This window comes from Acipenser ruthenus, chromosome 47 (genome assembly GCF_902713425.1).
Source record: "Acipenser ruthenus chromosome 47, fAciRut3.2 maternal haplotype, whole genome shotgun sequence".
NCBI classification, from domain to species: Eukaryota; Metazoa; Chordata; class Actinopteri; order Acipenseriformes; family Acipenseridae; genus Acipenser; species Acipenser ruthenus.
The window spans coordinates 3564525-3580433 of record NC_081235.1 but is presented as its reverse complement, the minus strand read 5'-3'; the positions used below and the strand labels follow the sequence as shown (position 1 = coordinate 3580433).

Here is a 15909-nt window from a genome sequence, read left to right as displayed (position 1 = left end):
GACATGGTATATATGTCTCTGTTCAGATTCTTATGAATAGAGACCCCCTCCTCCAGCTCCCACAGTTATGAATAGTTTATCAGGTCAGTTGTAATAGTCTAAATGACCAGATGCACGTATTCAATGGCGTTACCCCCTACTCCCTGGGGACAATAATGGTGCATTAGAATCTTTGCATTAATGATGTTCTAAAACTCTGCTTTACGCGGACACCTATGGAGAACACCGCTTGTCTGTGTTGAAACGATGTGAAAAATAAATGTTGCATGGCTTCCAATTTGAACCACAGCTGCAGACACAATACAGCCATTCTGCTTTCAGTCATAAACACAGACAGACATGCACACAAGGGGGCAGTCAAACCTGCTGCAGACAACATGCACAACATTTTTATAATACAAGAACACTAATACAAGCTACCGACATGTGTTTCTACAGTATTGCTCCACAGTAGAATACTACACTATGGGAAATCATGGGAAACCTTGAAGAAGGGTCTGTATGATAGGATATATGCCAGGTCTTTAATCTTTAGCGGAACTACCATAGGAGATATTTTTTTAAATTAATTTACTGCATTCTATTTTTTAATGTGAGCACTAAACAACTTCAGTGGTCAGCATGTTGTTTAGCATGATGTGATGTGATATATATTAAAAAATGATATGTTTAAAGACGGTGCTCACATTATAAAATGGTTGCAAATCTAGGAAAAATGACATTAAAAGGAGCACAACTGCACAGGTGGGTCTGCATAGGATAAACGTGGAGTAAATAAGACTGCGGCAACAGACTAATTTCTGCAAATATAACTGTGGCAGTTCCATTAAAGGTGAAGCAGCTTCCATCGTCATTATTTCATTTTGGCCGTCACTTGTAGGCAAAATCCCCATCCCGTCCTTTTCATTTTCTTCATTTTTTTTTTTTGAATTTACCTTTAATTCTGCGTGCAATCATTCTGCAGAATGCACTGCATTATATTATTTTCACCCCTCCCCCTCCCAGTCATTTACGGAGAATAATGGACAGATCACACCAAACTTCCGGCCCTTCAACCCAATGTATAGAAACCCTCGTGGAGACGCTGGCTGGGACACTTGCCTCCTGGTTCTGTTTGTTCCCCTGTGACCAGTCACTGTTACATTCCCTGGCACGCTGCATGCAGCTCCTTTAACAGGCTGTACATTGTACTTGCACTCACTTGGTTTCTCACAAGCTTCATGTTTCTGTCTTCATCCTGATTTCCTACAGCTGGGTCCCCTTGGTTAACTCCTTCCCAATATAGACAGACTCTCTCTCCACGCATGGCTGTTTCGCTTTCTCTGACCAGGATGACTGGGGAGGCACCGTGTGCCTGCAGCCCCCCCTCGCTCCCTGGGGGGGACCCTCTCAGAGACCCTAAGGGGGGGTTCAGCTGTGTATTAGTAATAAACTCGGACGACCTTTTCCAGGGCCCACTGCTCCCCCTTTATTAGGGTCATTAATTACAAGCAGCTTTGTCCGGGCTCCGATTAAAATGAACCAGATTTGTGGTCATTAGATCTGAAGAGATTGTTACTATGTATTCTGGTAGTGAGTGTGAAAGGTAGTTATGTTAGTATTAATGTACGGCTTTGTAACTGGTGTTCACAGGTATGGGGTAACAAAGTTAGCTTTATGTTGCTGGCTGTAATCTGCTACTATACATATTCTCATTGAATTATCTTAATTAGAAGATATGATAAGGGTGGTTTCATAGATCATTACTCTTCTAGCCATAGACCACAAAGAAAAATATATACGTTTTTCAGCTTTAATGAAGCTACCATTAAAATTTTTTTCCCATGTGCATCAAATCCTATGTAGGCCCACTTTGTGCAATTTTGCTTATTTTAGGGTGATTTTTCCTACCTTGCATCGTTTTGTAAATGTGAGTACCCTCTTCAAACTTCAGAGGTCAGTGTGTCGTATGCTGTTTGACATGGGATGAATACTAAACAGTGATACTGTGTAAAGACGGCACACACATTAAGAAAGAGATGCAAAGCAGGAGAAATGACCTTAAAATGATCGATATTGAACAAGTGAGTCTATATAGGACTCCCATCCTACAGACTCTCGTCTTTCGTGGATTTTAACATTGTTATACAGGGCGATTCATAAACAATGCACCACAGGAAAAACTTAATTTCAAGTAGACCTTTATGGTGGACAGAAAACACAGTGTTGATGATTTTATATAGCTTTGACCATGTCTGCAGACACCTTTTCATTCCATAACAGGCTCCTGTCTATTTCATAAGCATTGCTACAGATCAGTGTGTGTTGTCTTTCTGCACTGAAACGTTTCATTCAGGGTTCTGGAGCCACCTGCTGGTGACTGGGTGCAACAGCACAAGCTGCAGGACAGCTATTGGAGTGTACAGTGTGGCATTTGGGTTGGAACAATAATCAATTATGATAGAATTTTGGTCTTGATTGAAAATGATTCTTGATGATCACAATCTAAAGATTAAAAGGATCTGCACCACTGCAATCGAGGTGCTTTGTGTGTTTTGAGTTGCTGAGGAGGGAGTGAAGTGCCATGTAATTAAGATGGCAATTGGAAATGTACATTAATCCAGTGCCCCTTCTGTTCTGGGAGAGAACAGTACCGCTTTATATTTTAAAAAGCCTTCAAGTGAAAAAGCAGACAGAGAAAAAAGGAAAAATAGTGTGCAGGGGAGAAATAACTACCGACTAGGGATAAAGTCGCAATTAATGAGAAACACAATTAAATAATTGTGATTATTTTTAGTCAATAACTGTTAATGGTGATTAAAAAATGTTGTCCCTACGATTTTCCACCTTCCTTTATTTAGTAAAAATATGCCTTCATTTAAGTTAGATATCTCAGTTTAAGGCACATGCAATATGATTTTTAAATTTTTTTTTATTTAAGAATAAATGGAAATTATACTGCAGGAGTAGTCACAAAAATATTGCACCATTTATTCAGATTAAATTAGTCATGCTTCTCATCCTGGGAAATCGGGCTCACTGTTGAAGTCACTTTGACTTAGTGCCTCACCTGTGCAAATTATATCAGCACTACAAAGATATAGTAAATCTGAAGCTTGTCTGGACAAGAGCAACATGATCTGTATTTATTAAAGAAAGAAAAAAAACATCAACTGTATACAAACAACTATTAGAAAAAAAAGACTATTTACAAAATGAAATCCAAAAATCTGGCAGGTCCAACAAAGACTCAGGAAAGGCCATTGAGGTTCAAAGTCTCGACCCTGGGCTAGGTCGGGGTGGGGTTTGGGGTTTCTCTCTCAGGACACAGTGGTGGGGATCCTTCTCCACAGCCCCCCGCACAGACAGTTCTTAATCCAGCGCTGCTCCCACTGCTTCAATGCGGTGGTCTTGTTGGGCGATCGCAGCATGGTGACACAGCCACACCTGTGGAGAGCACACACACAGACACAGACACAGACACACACAGACACACACAGACACAGACACACACAGACACACAGACACAGACACACACAGACACAGACACACACAGACACACACAGACAGACACAGACACACACACACAGACACAGACACAGACACAGACACACACAGACACACACAGACACAGACACACACAGACACAGACAGACACAGACACACACACACACACACACAGACACAGACAGACACAGCGGGGATTTTTATTTATTTGAATGGAAACCAGCTGGCAATGTCCTGTGATTGTTATGGCAGAAAGAAAGAGAAAGACTGCGGTATTTACAGGTATTTATTTCTGCTAATAAATAATAATAATAATCATAATCATAATAATGATAATACAGGTATCTAGGATTATATATACAGTAACATCAGACAGACACTCGGTTACAACACTGATCCTAGTACACTCAAAACAAGCATGTCAGTGACCCTGATCTTGGTTTGATTACTACGGGAGCCCCTTACCTGGTGCATGCCTTGCTGTCCTCGGTGGGGCAGACGCCCAGGTGCAGACAGCGCAGATTGTCCATCCTCTGAGAGCCGGGGGTCCTGTCAGGAGAGAGCACAGACAGACACATCACACACAGCAGCAGTGTTGCATGCCCAACATCGTATAGGGTTCAGTATGACACAAGCACATTTTCCAGGAAATGATTTCAACAGATTACGATTAATCAATAGCTAATGAATTGTACTAGCTTTAGCAGCATCATCACAGGTCGCATTATGGTTGTGCTGAAAATCTTTCTGTCTTTGATTGTTTTGTTTTTTTTTCAAAACGCTCAATCTATAAGGAAAAACCATAAGAAACTCAAGTCAAGTAGACTAACCTTTTGGTTAGCGCTTTCTTCAGCTCACTGTGTGTAAAGCAGTATTTACTTATTTATTATGAGTAATACATTAAGGACACAGCATAAAGTGACTGCTGTAATTCCACATGCCCAAGGGGTGTAGTGTTCTGGATATGTGTGTCTGCAGGTACACATGGAATGACAGTGGATTATTAAATTCCACCCACATGGAAACACATTATCCAGAATGTTTATTTGGAGTGCTGTACAGCTATGGCCAAAAGTGTTCCATCACCTAGAATTTTAGGATTGAGACATAATCATAATATAGGGAGTCAGTTTAATACTCGCCTTACTGCATTTACAATTATCAGTTTCCTTTATAATAATAATAATCATTTAAAATTCTCTTTTATTAATACCTTGAAATTGCCTAAATAAAACAAAACATTCACTGAGTAACGGTTATATCCTCCATAATATCTTTTATAAATAAATGTGGTTATTGAAATAAAACAAAGCTACAATGTTAACGGGTCTGCAGTCGGCAGCTAACCAACAGCACTGGTTATAGCATCGTACTCAGCTTGATTCATGGGTTTGCAGCGATCCTGAATTTCTAAAAGAGTACTCTGTCAAAACAGACGGGTTTCATTTGTTGTTGTATTGTTGTTGTCTGTAGCAGAACTACTAGAAAGTGTATTTTGAGAAGTGAAAGCATGTTTAGCACGCAGGTGGTACAGCAGACTAGATGCACTTCTGTGATACAGGAACTCACTGTGATAGTAGATACAAGTAACCCTTTGAGTGCTTTGCTACATCATACGGTATGTATAACGTCCCTCATCTTAGCAATAAAATCTGGCTCTGGTGGGTTTACCTGGAGAAGATCTCTACCGGCGCCCCCGAGCCGAGTCCTGGCAGGCTGTAGGGCTTCCCGAACTGCAGGCGCAGAGGCTGCTTGTTCTGCAGCTTGCTCACCACCCCGTCGTTGACGGGCAGCCAGTCCATGTTGGGCACCAGCAGCTGGCTGGGCAGGAGGCAGCACTCATCTATAAGGGAATCGTCTGGTTCTGAAGGGTGGTTCTCATCACGGGCTGCACAGCACAAACACAATACAGACAGACGTCAGGGACATAAAATCTGGTAAGTAACAATCAATGCACTGAGAACAAACGCAGGAACCAACATGGGTTTGTCATCATTCTTTTCATTTTGAACAAATATTCTTTCGTTTTGAATGGCAAAAAAATTATTAAATTCAGAATCGCAAAATAAAAGACAAGATCAAAAACAGACTTACTGTTGCATCTAAAAACTAAAGCCAGCAGTATTATGAGATCACCACATTCTGTATTTATTATATGTAAACATGAGGTTCTGTACAAACATGAAGTCAGACAGACAGGCTTCTCCGTGACCCTAATGTGACCTAAAACTAATTTTCATACTCACTTTAGTATTTTAAAGTGGTGCAGAAAGCCTAAATATTTTACTCATTATACCGATGTAAATTAAAGGGCTCCTTTACATTCGATTTGATTTGGTTGAAAGTATTTCAGAGCGCTCTAAACAAACTGCCCTTCAGAGCTGTGTCTATGTCCCAGGGCTTCCTTTCACCCTGTGTGCTCTGATCCCAGTACATCACTGTGCTTGGAGAGGAGGGGGGGTGCTTACAGCAGAGCCAGAGCTTGGTGAGCAGGCGGAACAGCAGAGACATGCTGTCCTGGTTGTCCGAGGTGGCTGTGTAGATGGGCAGACAGCCAGGCTTCAGGAGACCCCAGATCCGGATCACCACCATCATCTCCCGCAGCATTCCCAGAGAGGGGCCGTCACGCAGGAACCCAAACCCCGGCCGCACCAGAGAGCCCTGCCACAGGGGACAGAGACAGTGAGCACACCGACCAGGGGACACAGAGACAGTGAGCACACCGACCAGGGGGCACAGAGACAGTGAGCACTCCGACCAGGGGGCACAGAGACAGTGAGCACACCGACCAGGGGACACAGAGACAGTGAGCACTCCGACCAGGGGACACAGAGACAGTGAGCACACCGACCAGGGGGCACAGAGACAGTGAGCACACCGACCAGGGGGCACAGAGACAGTGAGCACACCGACCAGGGGACACAGAGACAGTGAGCACACCGACCAGGGGACACAGAGACAGTGAGCACTCCGACCAGGGGACACAGAGACAGTGAGCACACCGACCAGGGGGCACAGAGACAGTGAGCACACCGACCAGGGGGCACAGAGACAGTGAGCACACCGACCAGGGGACACAGAGACAGTGAGCACACCGACCAGGGGACACAGAGACAGTGAGCACACCGACCAGGGGGCACAGAGACAGTGAGCACACCGACCAGGGGGCACAGAGACAGTGAGCACACCGACCAGGGGACACAGAGACAGTGAGCACACCGACCAGGGGACACAGAGACAGTGAGCACACCGACCAGGGGACACAGAGACAGTGAGCACACCGACCAGGGGGCACAGAGACAGTGAGCACACCGACCAGGGGGCACAGAGACAGTGAGCACACCGACCAGGGGACACAGAGACAGTGAGCACACCGACCAGGGGACACAGAGACAGTGAGCACACCCACCAGGGGACACAGAGACAGTGAGCTCACTGACCAGGGGGCACAGAGACAGTGAGCACACCGACCAGGGGGCACAGAGACAGTGAGCTCACTGACCAGAAGACACAGAGACAGTGAACACACCGACCAGGGGACACAGAGACAGTGAGCACACTGACCAGGGGGCACAGAGACAGTGAGCACACCGACCAGGGGGCACAGAGACAGTGAGCTCACTGACCAGAAGACACAGAGACAGTGAGCACACCGACCAGGGGACACAGAGACAGTGAGCACTCTGACCAGGGGACACAGAGACAGTGAGCACACTGACCAGGGGACACAGAGACAGTGAGCACACCGACCAGGGGACACAGAGACAGTGAGCACACCGACCAGGGGACACAGAGACAGTGAGCACACCGACCAGGGGACACAGAGACAGTGAGCACACCGACCAGGGGACACAGAGACAGTGAGCACACCGACCAGGAGACACAGAGACAATGAGCACACTGACCAGGGGACACAGAGACAGTGAGCACACCGACCAGAAGACACAGAGACAGTGAGCACACTGACTAGGGGACACAGAGACAGCGAGCACACTGACCAGGGGACACAGAGACAGTGAGCACACTGACCAGGGGACACAGAGCCCTGCCCCCTCACCTGATTGGGCAGGCTGGCCAGCAGGTACAGCACCAAGTCTCCCACCCACTGGATGAGCTGCTGCAGAGACTGCAGGGTGGAGGCGTCCAGCACAAACTCCTCTGTCTTCAGATTGATCATCACCTTGTCGATATCTGAGAGAGAGGGAGAGAGAGGGGTGTGACAAACCACCAGGGACATTTAACCCCAAGATTAAAAAGTATAATTGTTTAAATGTAATCTATCTCGACCTAAATGCTCAATATAATTCATGCAAGTCAGTCTTTTTTTATCAACTCTTTCAGCTGTTTTTGATGTCCAAGTGGCTTTCAGTAAAACGGAAAAGTTTAAAACCAAAAGAAGCGGACTGAATTTGTGCAGCCAAGGGAATGGGGCATAACATTATTACAGACATCTATTATACAATTAGACACAATGTAGAAAGATTAAAATAACTTATTAAGAGACATTCAACTTTTTTATGTATAATTTTCCTGGTACCCCAGTTTCACAATGTTTAAATACCTCAACTAACATTTTATCTCCTTTCAATACTTTTGGGTGTTTTAGTCAGTTTTGCATCAGTATTTCCTTTTTTATGAAGTCTAAATTAGATCTACACAGAATAACTTAACAAATGCATGAGACTCAATAATGTTTTAAGTTAGGTAGGTAGGCTGAGTGTTTGTGTATGCCTGCTAGTACTGGCACCAGCACTTCATCAACAAACCTAAAAATAAAACAGCCCTAAACATCTTAACACCCTACTGAGGGCAGTCAGAATCAATCAGGTACATCTTGTCATAACTTCTGATTTATGTTACTATATTAAAATTATGAAGGAATGTTAATATGATCCGTTACAAGCAGAAAAGTGTGCAATGAGATTTCAGATTTTTATTTTTCGTTAACAAAATTTAAAACCGTTTACAAATTGTACAAATGTGTGACTAAGGCAGACATTAATGGTGTTTCTGTGCTGAACACTGTGCTGGTGGAAGTGGCTGCACAGCCCCAGTTACCTGTGTCAGTGTTCTTCACGCAGATCTCAGCCAGTCTGTCTCCAGGGCTCTTGTCAGGGGTGTTGAGCACGTGAGGTCTCAGCAGCGATTTGAGTGTGGAGCTGATTGCTATGAGCAGGAGCTTGGCGTGGTAATCACAGGCCCGCGCCACGGTGGCACTCGACAGCTTACACAGAGACGCCTTCATAGCTACGATCCGCGTCGACAGGACCTGTGTACAGGCATGACACAAACAGGACAGTCAAACCAGCCTGTAACAGCACCTCTGTGTATCCATGTGATTTTACACAAGGAATATGTAACATGGCGATTCACCAGGGTGGACCCTATAGAGGCTTTCAACACTGCAGACCTGTATACAGGTGTAGGAAAGATATCTCAGCTAAAAACTGCACAGCGCTCTTGTGGTGAAGAAAAGGTAACTCTACTCAAACTCCAGTGTTAGGGAGCACAGCAGTGTATTGCAAGCAAAACAAAAAATAAATAAATAAAAAGTTGTTGCAAAGTTGCCTATTTTAGAAGACGCTACCTCTATTAAGACCCTTTGGCAAATGAATCCCGTGTTACAATTTCTATGCCAGACAACTAGAACTGAGGAGCAGCTCAGACTTCTTATAAAGTATAAAGAAAACTAAAACTGTTCTTGTGTCATTTCAAGAAGAATGATTTTTAACATGATAAAAAGTTAATGTAACAGTAATAAAGTAATCTAAGAACATATAACTTGAAGCTAGAAATATTCAGAGATGTGTACAGGCTCACTGACACACTGACGTCCATCATGCAGGATTGATGCCAGGGCAGTATTAGTGTTTAGGGATCACACGCAGTATTGAAACTGCAAGGAGGGTGAACGATACAGCAGGTATGTGTTGTGTACAATTGGGATCCCCCTTTCCCAGCACAGACTGGAATGCATTGCCATCATCTGACACCTCATCTGATATCTGCTTTGCATTGAAGTGTAAAGCATTATTTCAATACAGGATTTGGGGGGTTGTTTGTAAAGCCTAATAAACACATCTCTGAATACATCTTGTGACCAGCTACAACTGAGAGCAATTCAAGATCCAGTTGGTGGCCTATAAGTAGCTTTGCAGTGCTTTTACTACAAACACACTACAAACACACCTCTATCACAATGCATTAGTAAGCATCACTACTCATTGCCTCATCTCAGCCCCTCACCTGCTGCAGGGCCTGGTTCTGGCGCATGTACTCCTCATGAAGCTTGTCCACCAGGTTATGCACCATGCCAGGCTGCACGTGCAGCAAGATGTCCCACCAGTCATAGCCGGTCACCATGCAGTACTCCAGCAGGAACAGCAGGTGGCGCAGTGAGGTGTTCATGTCCAGAGTGTGGCCCATGGAAGGCGAGACACGCAACATGTGCAGCTGAAAGACAGCAGCAGGTAGATCAAACTACGTGTTAACAGGAAGTCTACTGCAGAAGGGGAAGGTGTGTCAACATTACATTGCAGTTTATAAAGTTAAAATCTTACTGTCATTGTTTTTTTCCCTTATTATGGTGTTTCAATCATTGTGAGTGGGTTCTGGTTCTGTTGCTCCCGTATGGAGTTATTTTTATTTTTCACTATATCTGTCTTTACCTGGCCTTTCCATTTCCACCTATGTGAACCATGCTAGTAGAGTGGAGATGTTACATTGGCACATGATTTGAATTGAATGAGGAAAGCTGTTCTGTGCTGGCACACGATTCTCCAGAGCAGCTCAAAGCCAGGTAAAGGCAGATTCAGAGAAAATTACAATAATCCAAACACCAAAAAATATTAAGGGAAATGTACACCAAAAAAAATGAAAACTGACAAATAAAATGATTCTCTAAATGTTTAAGATTTTTTTTTTGTATAGATCTGAATGAATTTGGCCGCTCAAGTGTGAAGCGTGGTTTTGGTTGCCCACCTTGCCGTGGTTGTCGATGCCCACGAGAGCCAGGGAGGTCCAGGAGAGCTGCAGAGCCTTGAAGTGTCCGGCCGTGCCGGCGGGGCGCTGCCTCTTGAGGGCCGGCTCGTCGGGGCCGCGCTGAGAGGAGGCCGAGCTGCCGTAGAACACACCCATGGTCTGCAGAGACAGCCGGTGCACGATGTGAATACTGCCGTCGTGAAACGCCAGGGCCAGCCCTGCGAGCGCAAAGCACACGCCACACATCCATCACAAACAGCACAGACCTGGCAGCACACACAGTCTCTCATCGGGATGGTAACCGTTTAGAGTTTCAATGAAAAATGAAAGACTTAAGATATAGTTTACTAAAACTAAAAATCTGACTAAATAGCTGCAAAGACATTTAAAAAAAAACAAGGTTTAACCAAAGTGCACTAAGACAGCACTTCAGTGTGTGTCATGTTTAAACACAACATCAGCTTTGCTGCATTTTCACTGTACTTTCTTCTACCAAAGACTATCGATCGCCCTTGTGGTCTTTTCACTTAGAGCACTGAATGGAACACTTTACCTCTAAATCATACTGGGTAGTTCAGTGAACTATCAGTTGGACAGGCCTATGTTAAACCATTGTCATATGTAGCAGTAGGATGTGTGCAATGTAATTGATTTCATATTTAATCAAGTCTTTTCCATAGACACTTAACTGAACTCACACACACAGAGAAACAGGGAATCTGTCTAACAGGAAGTGTGTGTGATTCTATCTGGTGGAGGGTAAGGATAACCGGAATGAGCCCTTTCGCTCTACAAACACAAGCCTGAACCCCAGAGGCAGGGCAGGGGGACGTGTCGTTTTCTGGGTGCATACCGAGGCCTGGACAGAACTTGGTGTCGCTGGCCACTTTGAGGTCAGTGTTGGAGATGGAAATGGGCAGTTTGGGCAGCGCCACGGCTGAAACACGGTCCAGATCGCTGGTGGCTGACAGGATTCTCCACTTGAGGATCATGGGCTGTTTCTCACCCACTGCGGGACAAAGAAGGAAGAGGGGCGGGTTAGATCCAAACAAGACCTCTTGTCAAACACACTGAAAAGGCTAAGGGTTAGAGGAACCCTTCGAACCTACCTACTGGGGAGCGGTGTTGGAAGATATTGTTGACCGGGAGTCCCTCCTTCCTCAGGGACCAGCACTCCACAATACTGCCCAGCTGGCTGGAGGCACACAGCAGCACCTGCAACACACAGCATGTGAGGGTCAGAGCACAATTCAAGAACGATTAGCAGGGAAGTTACACAGGGGATGTATATTTCAGTACAGAGCACCAAGTTACAAAAAACTCTCGAATTAATCACAGATTAGTTTGGATAAAACAGAACTGGAAAGCCAGCACAGCCTGGCGGTTTACAGCACTTTATCCAGGAATGAAGTGACTTTCAAAATGTGAATGGATATTCAAGTATTCTTTAATTGATTAGTACTGCATCACAGTAAGATCATTTTGCCTGTACCTGCTCGGAGTTCTCCCTCGTGAGGAATTTGAGGTGTGTGACGGCGGGGTACTTGTCCTTGCGTGCCGGGTCTGTGGTGCAGCGCATGAAGAGCGAGGGCAGGAGCTCCGTGTCAATGCGGCACTTCTCGTTCACCACCCCCACGCACACCTTGTAGAACTGCACCGGGGAGGAGCTGCTGCCGTCGGTGGCCGCCACCACGATGTTCCCCCCTCCCGTGAAGGCGATGTCCGCCAGCGCCACGCGGCCCCGCAGTCGGCACAGGCTCTCGCTGGCGGTCAGCAGCGTGCCGTTGGGCTTGAGCAGAGACACGGACACCAGCCCGCTCACCGTCACCGCCATCCAGCCCTCCATCGGCTTCCCTCCGAACAGAGTCAGAGACGGAGAGAACTTCACCCGCGAAAACTTCTCCCCGAAATTCGATGAGCCTGACTGGGGTGCAAGGAGACTTTCACAATTCGTTGCTGTATCCCACTTACCATCACACTTTTATGTTTCTGAGGCAGTTTGAGAAACGACTTCCTAAACATTTAAATGTTAGGATTAAGCATGTTTAAACTTATTGGGAAAGTCTGTAATTAATCAGAAAAGCCATCATAAGAAATGACGTATACTTGTACACTTTCTGTCCACAGCTTATATGGAAAAAAACTGTGAAGAAATATCATATACTTGGCCTACACTGCACACATACTCCAATGTAAACCCTAAGGCTAACACCTATATTCTCATAGTTTTGATAAGGGGTAAAAGTTTCCATCTTGATCAGCCAGGTACCAATTTCTATGTACTTTGGGTGACAGTCCTTGTATCTTCCTCGCCCTACCTTCTCGACATGCAGGGCCAGTTTGACCCCGTTGTGCAGCCAGGACAGGGCGACGATGGGGTCTCCCTCCACAGCACTCCCCAGGGAACTCTCCCAGCCGTTCACCAGGTGCTCTGCCATCCCCCAGCATTTAATCTGCCCGTCCGCGTCAGCAGAGAGCAGCCGCGAGCCTGGAACCCAGCAAACACATTCTGACTCACAATTCCTGGAACAGTGCCACCTCTTGGTAGTGGCTGAGATATGCAGGTAAGGAATAAGACTGCCAAACAGTTTGTACTGCAGTGGGAGTGATACACCCACCCTTCGCTATACCGCCCCTCTATACTGCGGATTCAAATATATCACAGTCCTGGAGTTGGCTCCCCATTTTTACAGTCTAACTGCGCATGCACTATACATAGGCAATTTCGCTTAGAATTACTGTTCGTTTTATTTCGTTTTCGCACATCACAAACAAAAATATACAAAATAATTAAAAACAAAGCATTAATATCGTACTGTTATCACATACACATGCAGTGCACAATAACACAAAGCAAATTAAATATCTACTTGCTGAAGTGGTTTTTATTTTAGCCAAAGAGGTGTTCACGTGTGGCAGCAATGCACTAGCAAAAGCCACAAGGCAGTGACGCAGCTACCTAGCAACAAGCCTCCTATGTTAGGAGTGGATTCTTTCAATGCAGCGGGTTTGTGCATTTGAGAAAGGAGAGGAAGACTCATGAAATTAATTGGAGACTGAAGTCGATGAGAAGCAATTACCCTCCGCAGTACGAATTAAAACGTTGTGCTGCTTTTTATACGAAAAATGAGAAAAAGCGGGTTGCGTAGAGGATTTATACTGGACCCTGACGCCCCCGATAAAACGAGGGCGTGGTTTTACAGTATTTACTTGTTAGCCTATTTGTTTTTCTGTGGGTCTCTCACTATATCGCGGCCCTCGATATATAGCAGATTTATATTGGACCCCGACACCCGCGATATATCGAGCAGGTGGTGTATTTGTTTCAAATTACATTTTCATAGTGTGCGTGAGTTTTTTTTTTTTTTTTTTATAAATCTGTGTTAAGATGTTTGAGTTCAGGAGCTTTTCATTTCTAATTGCCTGCCATACAGTATCCATATCTAATGCAGTCTCAGCCAGTGCCTTTATATTAGTGAGCGCCGCAAGAGTGAATTGCTAGCAAATTAAAAGAAAGCTTGGTCTGGAGTGGCAGAATGCTAGATGGTGCTGGCTCTCACTTCTATGAAGACGCGTTGGCTGATCTAGTCTATACGCTAATGTATCTGTGTCGGAAACTAGTGTAAAACCTAAATTGGTTCAAACTGCTCTGCAATGAGAGTCTTATTGAAGACCACTGTATGGATGAAAACATGCTCAGATTATGAGCTGTTTTATAGATCTACACCAGCTGTTGGCTAAATGAAGTGAAGAATCCATCTTGATTCTGTTCACTGTACATGCTGGCTGCCCCCCTGACCCTTACCGGACTGGTCCCATTCCAGGCACGTGATGACCTCATTGTGTCCTGAATTGATGGAGTAGATGTCCCAGGGGTGCTCGGTATCAATGATGTGGATCATATGAGTCAGGTCTGAAAAGCAAAGGAATGATCATCAGGAATGACAGCTGGCAGCGCTAGTTTTGGATTACCTGATATGCAGGTAGTCCAAGATTTGCACGATTCGGGGTGTGTGAAATCAGTGATCATTACATTGTTAGCATTTACCAAATATGGAGCCTACATAATATTAATTTTCCTCACCTTTCTCCTCCTCGTTTTTGAGGTCGGTGGTGAAGGCAACGAGGTTCCTGCAGGACCAGGCACACACGAGTGGGATGGAGGGGCAGTGGTTGCTTTTCGGTCTCTTTTCCCACTCGCAGACGTAAGCGACGTCCATCTTCTGTGCAGAAACGAGTCCCGGTGCGCTCTACTGTGTTTATGTAAAGCTCACTGCATGACTGTCAAACCGTGTTCCAAAGCCTGGTGTGAAACAAAGTTAATGAATAATGTGATATATGTATTTGTGCTTTACTTTCTTTCTTTTTTTTTTAGTAATAGACTTTAAATTGCTTTGTTTGATAAAATAATTTGGAAAAAAAATCGAGCTAATTTTCTTTAACATTCAAAACTGTAATACTGGATGGTAAATATTTGTAATAATTTTTTGTATCACTCGTATTCAGCATTTTGCCTGAAAAAAAACAAGGTTAACTTCAAAATACTCAATATTTTACTGAGTTGCATTTTTTTTTATTGTATAACATTTGCAGTTTAAACGACTGATCAATAAAACAACATAAAATGCAAGAAAAGTAATAGGTATCTGAGCATTTTAAAAACTACCGATATATACAGTAACTAGTAAGTGACTTTTTTACTGCCAAAAATACTGAGAGGTGCTCGGCTTCGTCACAGAAGTCACCTTTTTAAGACAGCGCCGATTACTGTACGTATTTAACATTCATTATACTGAAATTATAACAATTAGACAAGAATAAAAACACAATATTCAGACCATTGAACAGAGAAGACACACCATCAAAAGGACCCCACTCCGTCGTAAGCAGACTAGCAATATGCCTGTGTTGTTTTTTTTTTAGTTTATTTTAAATAAAAATGAAATATATTTTAGGTATGTTGGTGATCACAGACAGAAAGTAATTTAGTCAAATAAGACAGTAACTTAATTTTATAACAAGATATTTTTGCAGGCATATCTCATAGTTTCATAAGCACCTTAGCCACAAAAAAAAAACCCCGTCAGGATTTAGACAGTTCATAGAGTGGGATAAAATAAATAAATAAATAAAAATAAAAATAAAAAGGCCTCTATTAATGATTATAGTTGTACTTTTTTATATATATATTTAAACCGTATTTTTATTTTTTTTATTTAAACCGTATTGAAGACGTTTATATAATATGAATTCTGGAATTGTATAATGTATTTACACCACTTTTAATTATGGTAATATTAAATATGCAGTAGCCTAAAAATAAATTCTACGTTTGAATGTGCTTGAGACCGTGTTTTTTTTCAGAAATGGCAGTTTTTAAAGGGAAATAAAACAAAAACCGTCAAAGTATGAGTACTATGAATGTTATTTATGTTTACCGGA

General features: G+C 43.8%; 1 protein-coding gene across 3 annotated transcripts; it reads right to left on the bottom strand.

Annotated features, from left to right (window-relative positions):
- Positions 1-3104: 3104 nt before the first annotated feature.
- Positions 3105-15366, bottom strand: LOC117966194 (mediator of RNA polymerase II transcription subunit 16-like). 3 transcript variants are annotated; one of them, XM_034911777.2, is made up of 15 exons: positions 15306-15366; positions 14552-14770; positions 14273-14380; positions 12786-12955; positions 11960-12391; positions 11577-11682; positions 11321-11476; positions 10468-10685; positions 9733-9939; positions 8545-8755; positions 7544-7677; positions 5955-6147; positions 5158-5374; positions 3952-4035; positions 3105-3426 (listed from the first exon to the last, which is right to left on the bottom strand). In XM_034911777.2, the coding sequence occupies exons 2-15, from the start codon at positions 14685-14687 to the stop codon at positions 3300-3302; spliced, it is 2499 nt and encodes an 832-aa protein (XP_034767668.2). In that variant the 5' UTR covers positions 14688-14770; positions 15306-15366; the 3' UTR covers positions 3105-3299. The 3 variants fall into 3 exon arrangements, with proteins under 3 accessions (XP_034767668.2, XP_034767670.2, XP_034767669.2); XM_034911779.2 differs by having other exon boundaries at positions 15327-15341; XM_034911778.2 differs by lacking the exon at positions 15306-15366 and adding an exon at positions 15213-15301.
- Positions 15367-15909: the final 543 nt, after the last annotated feature.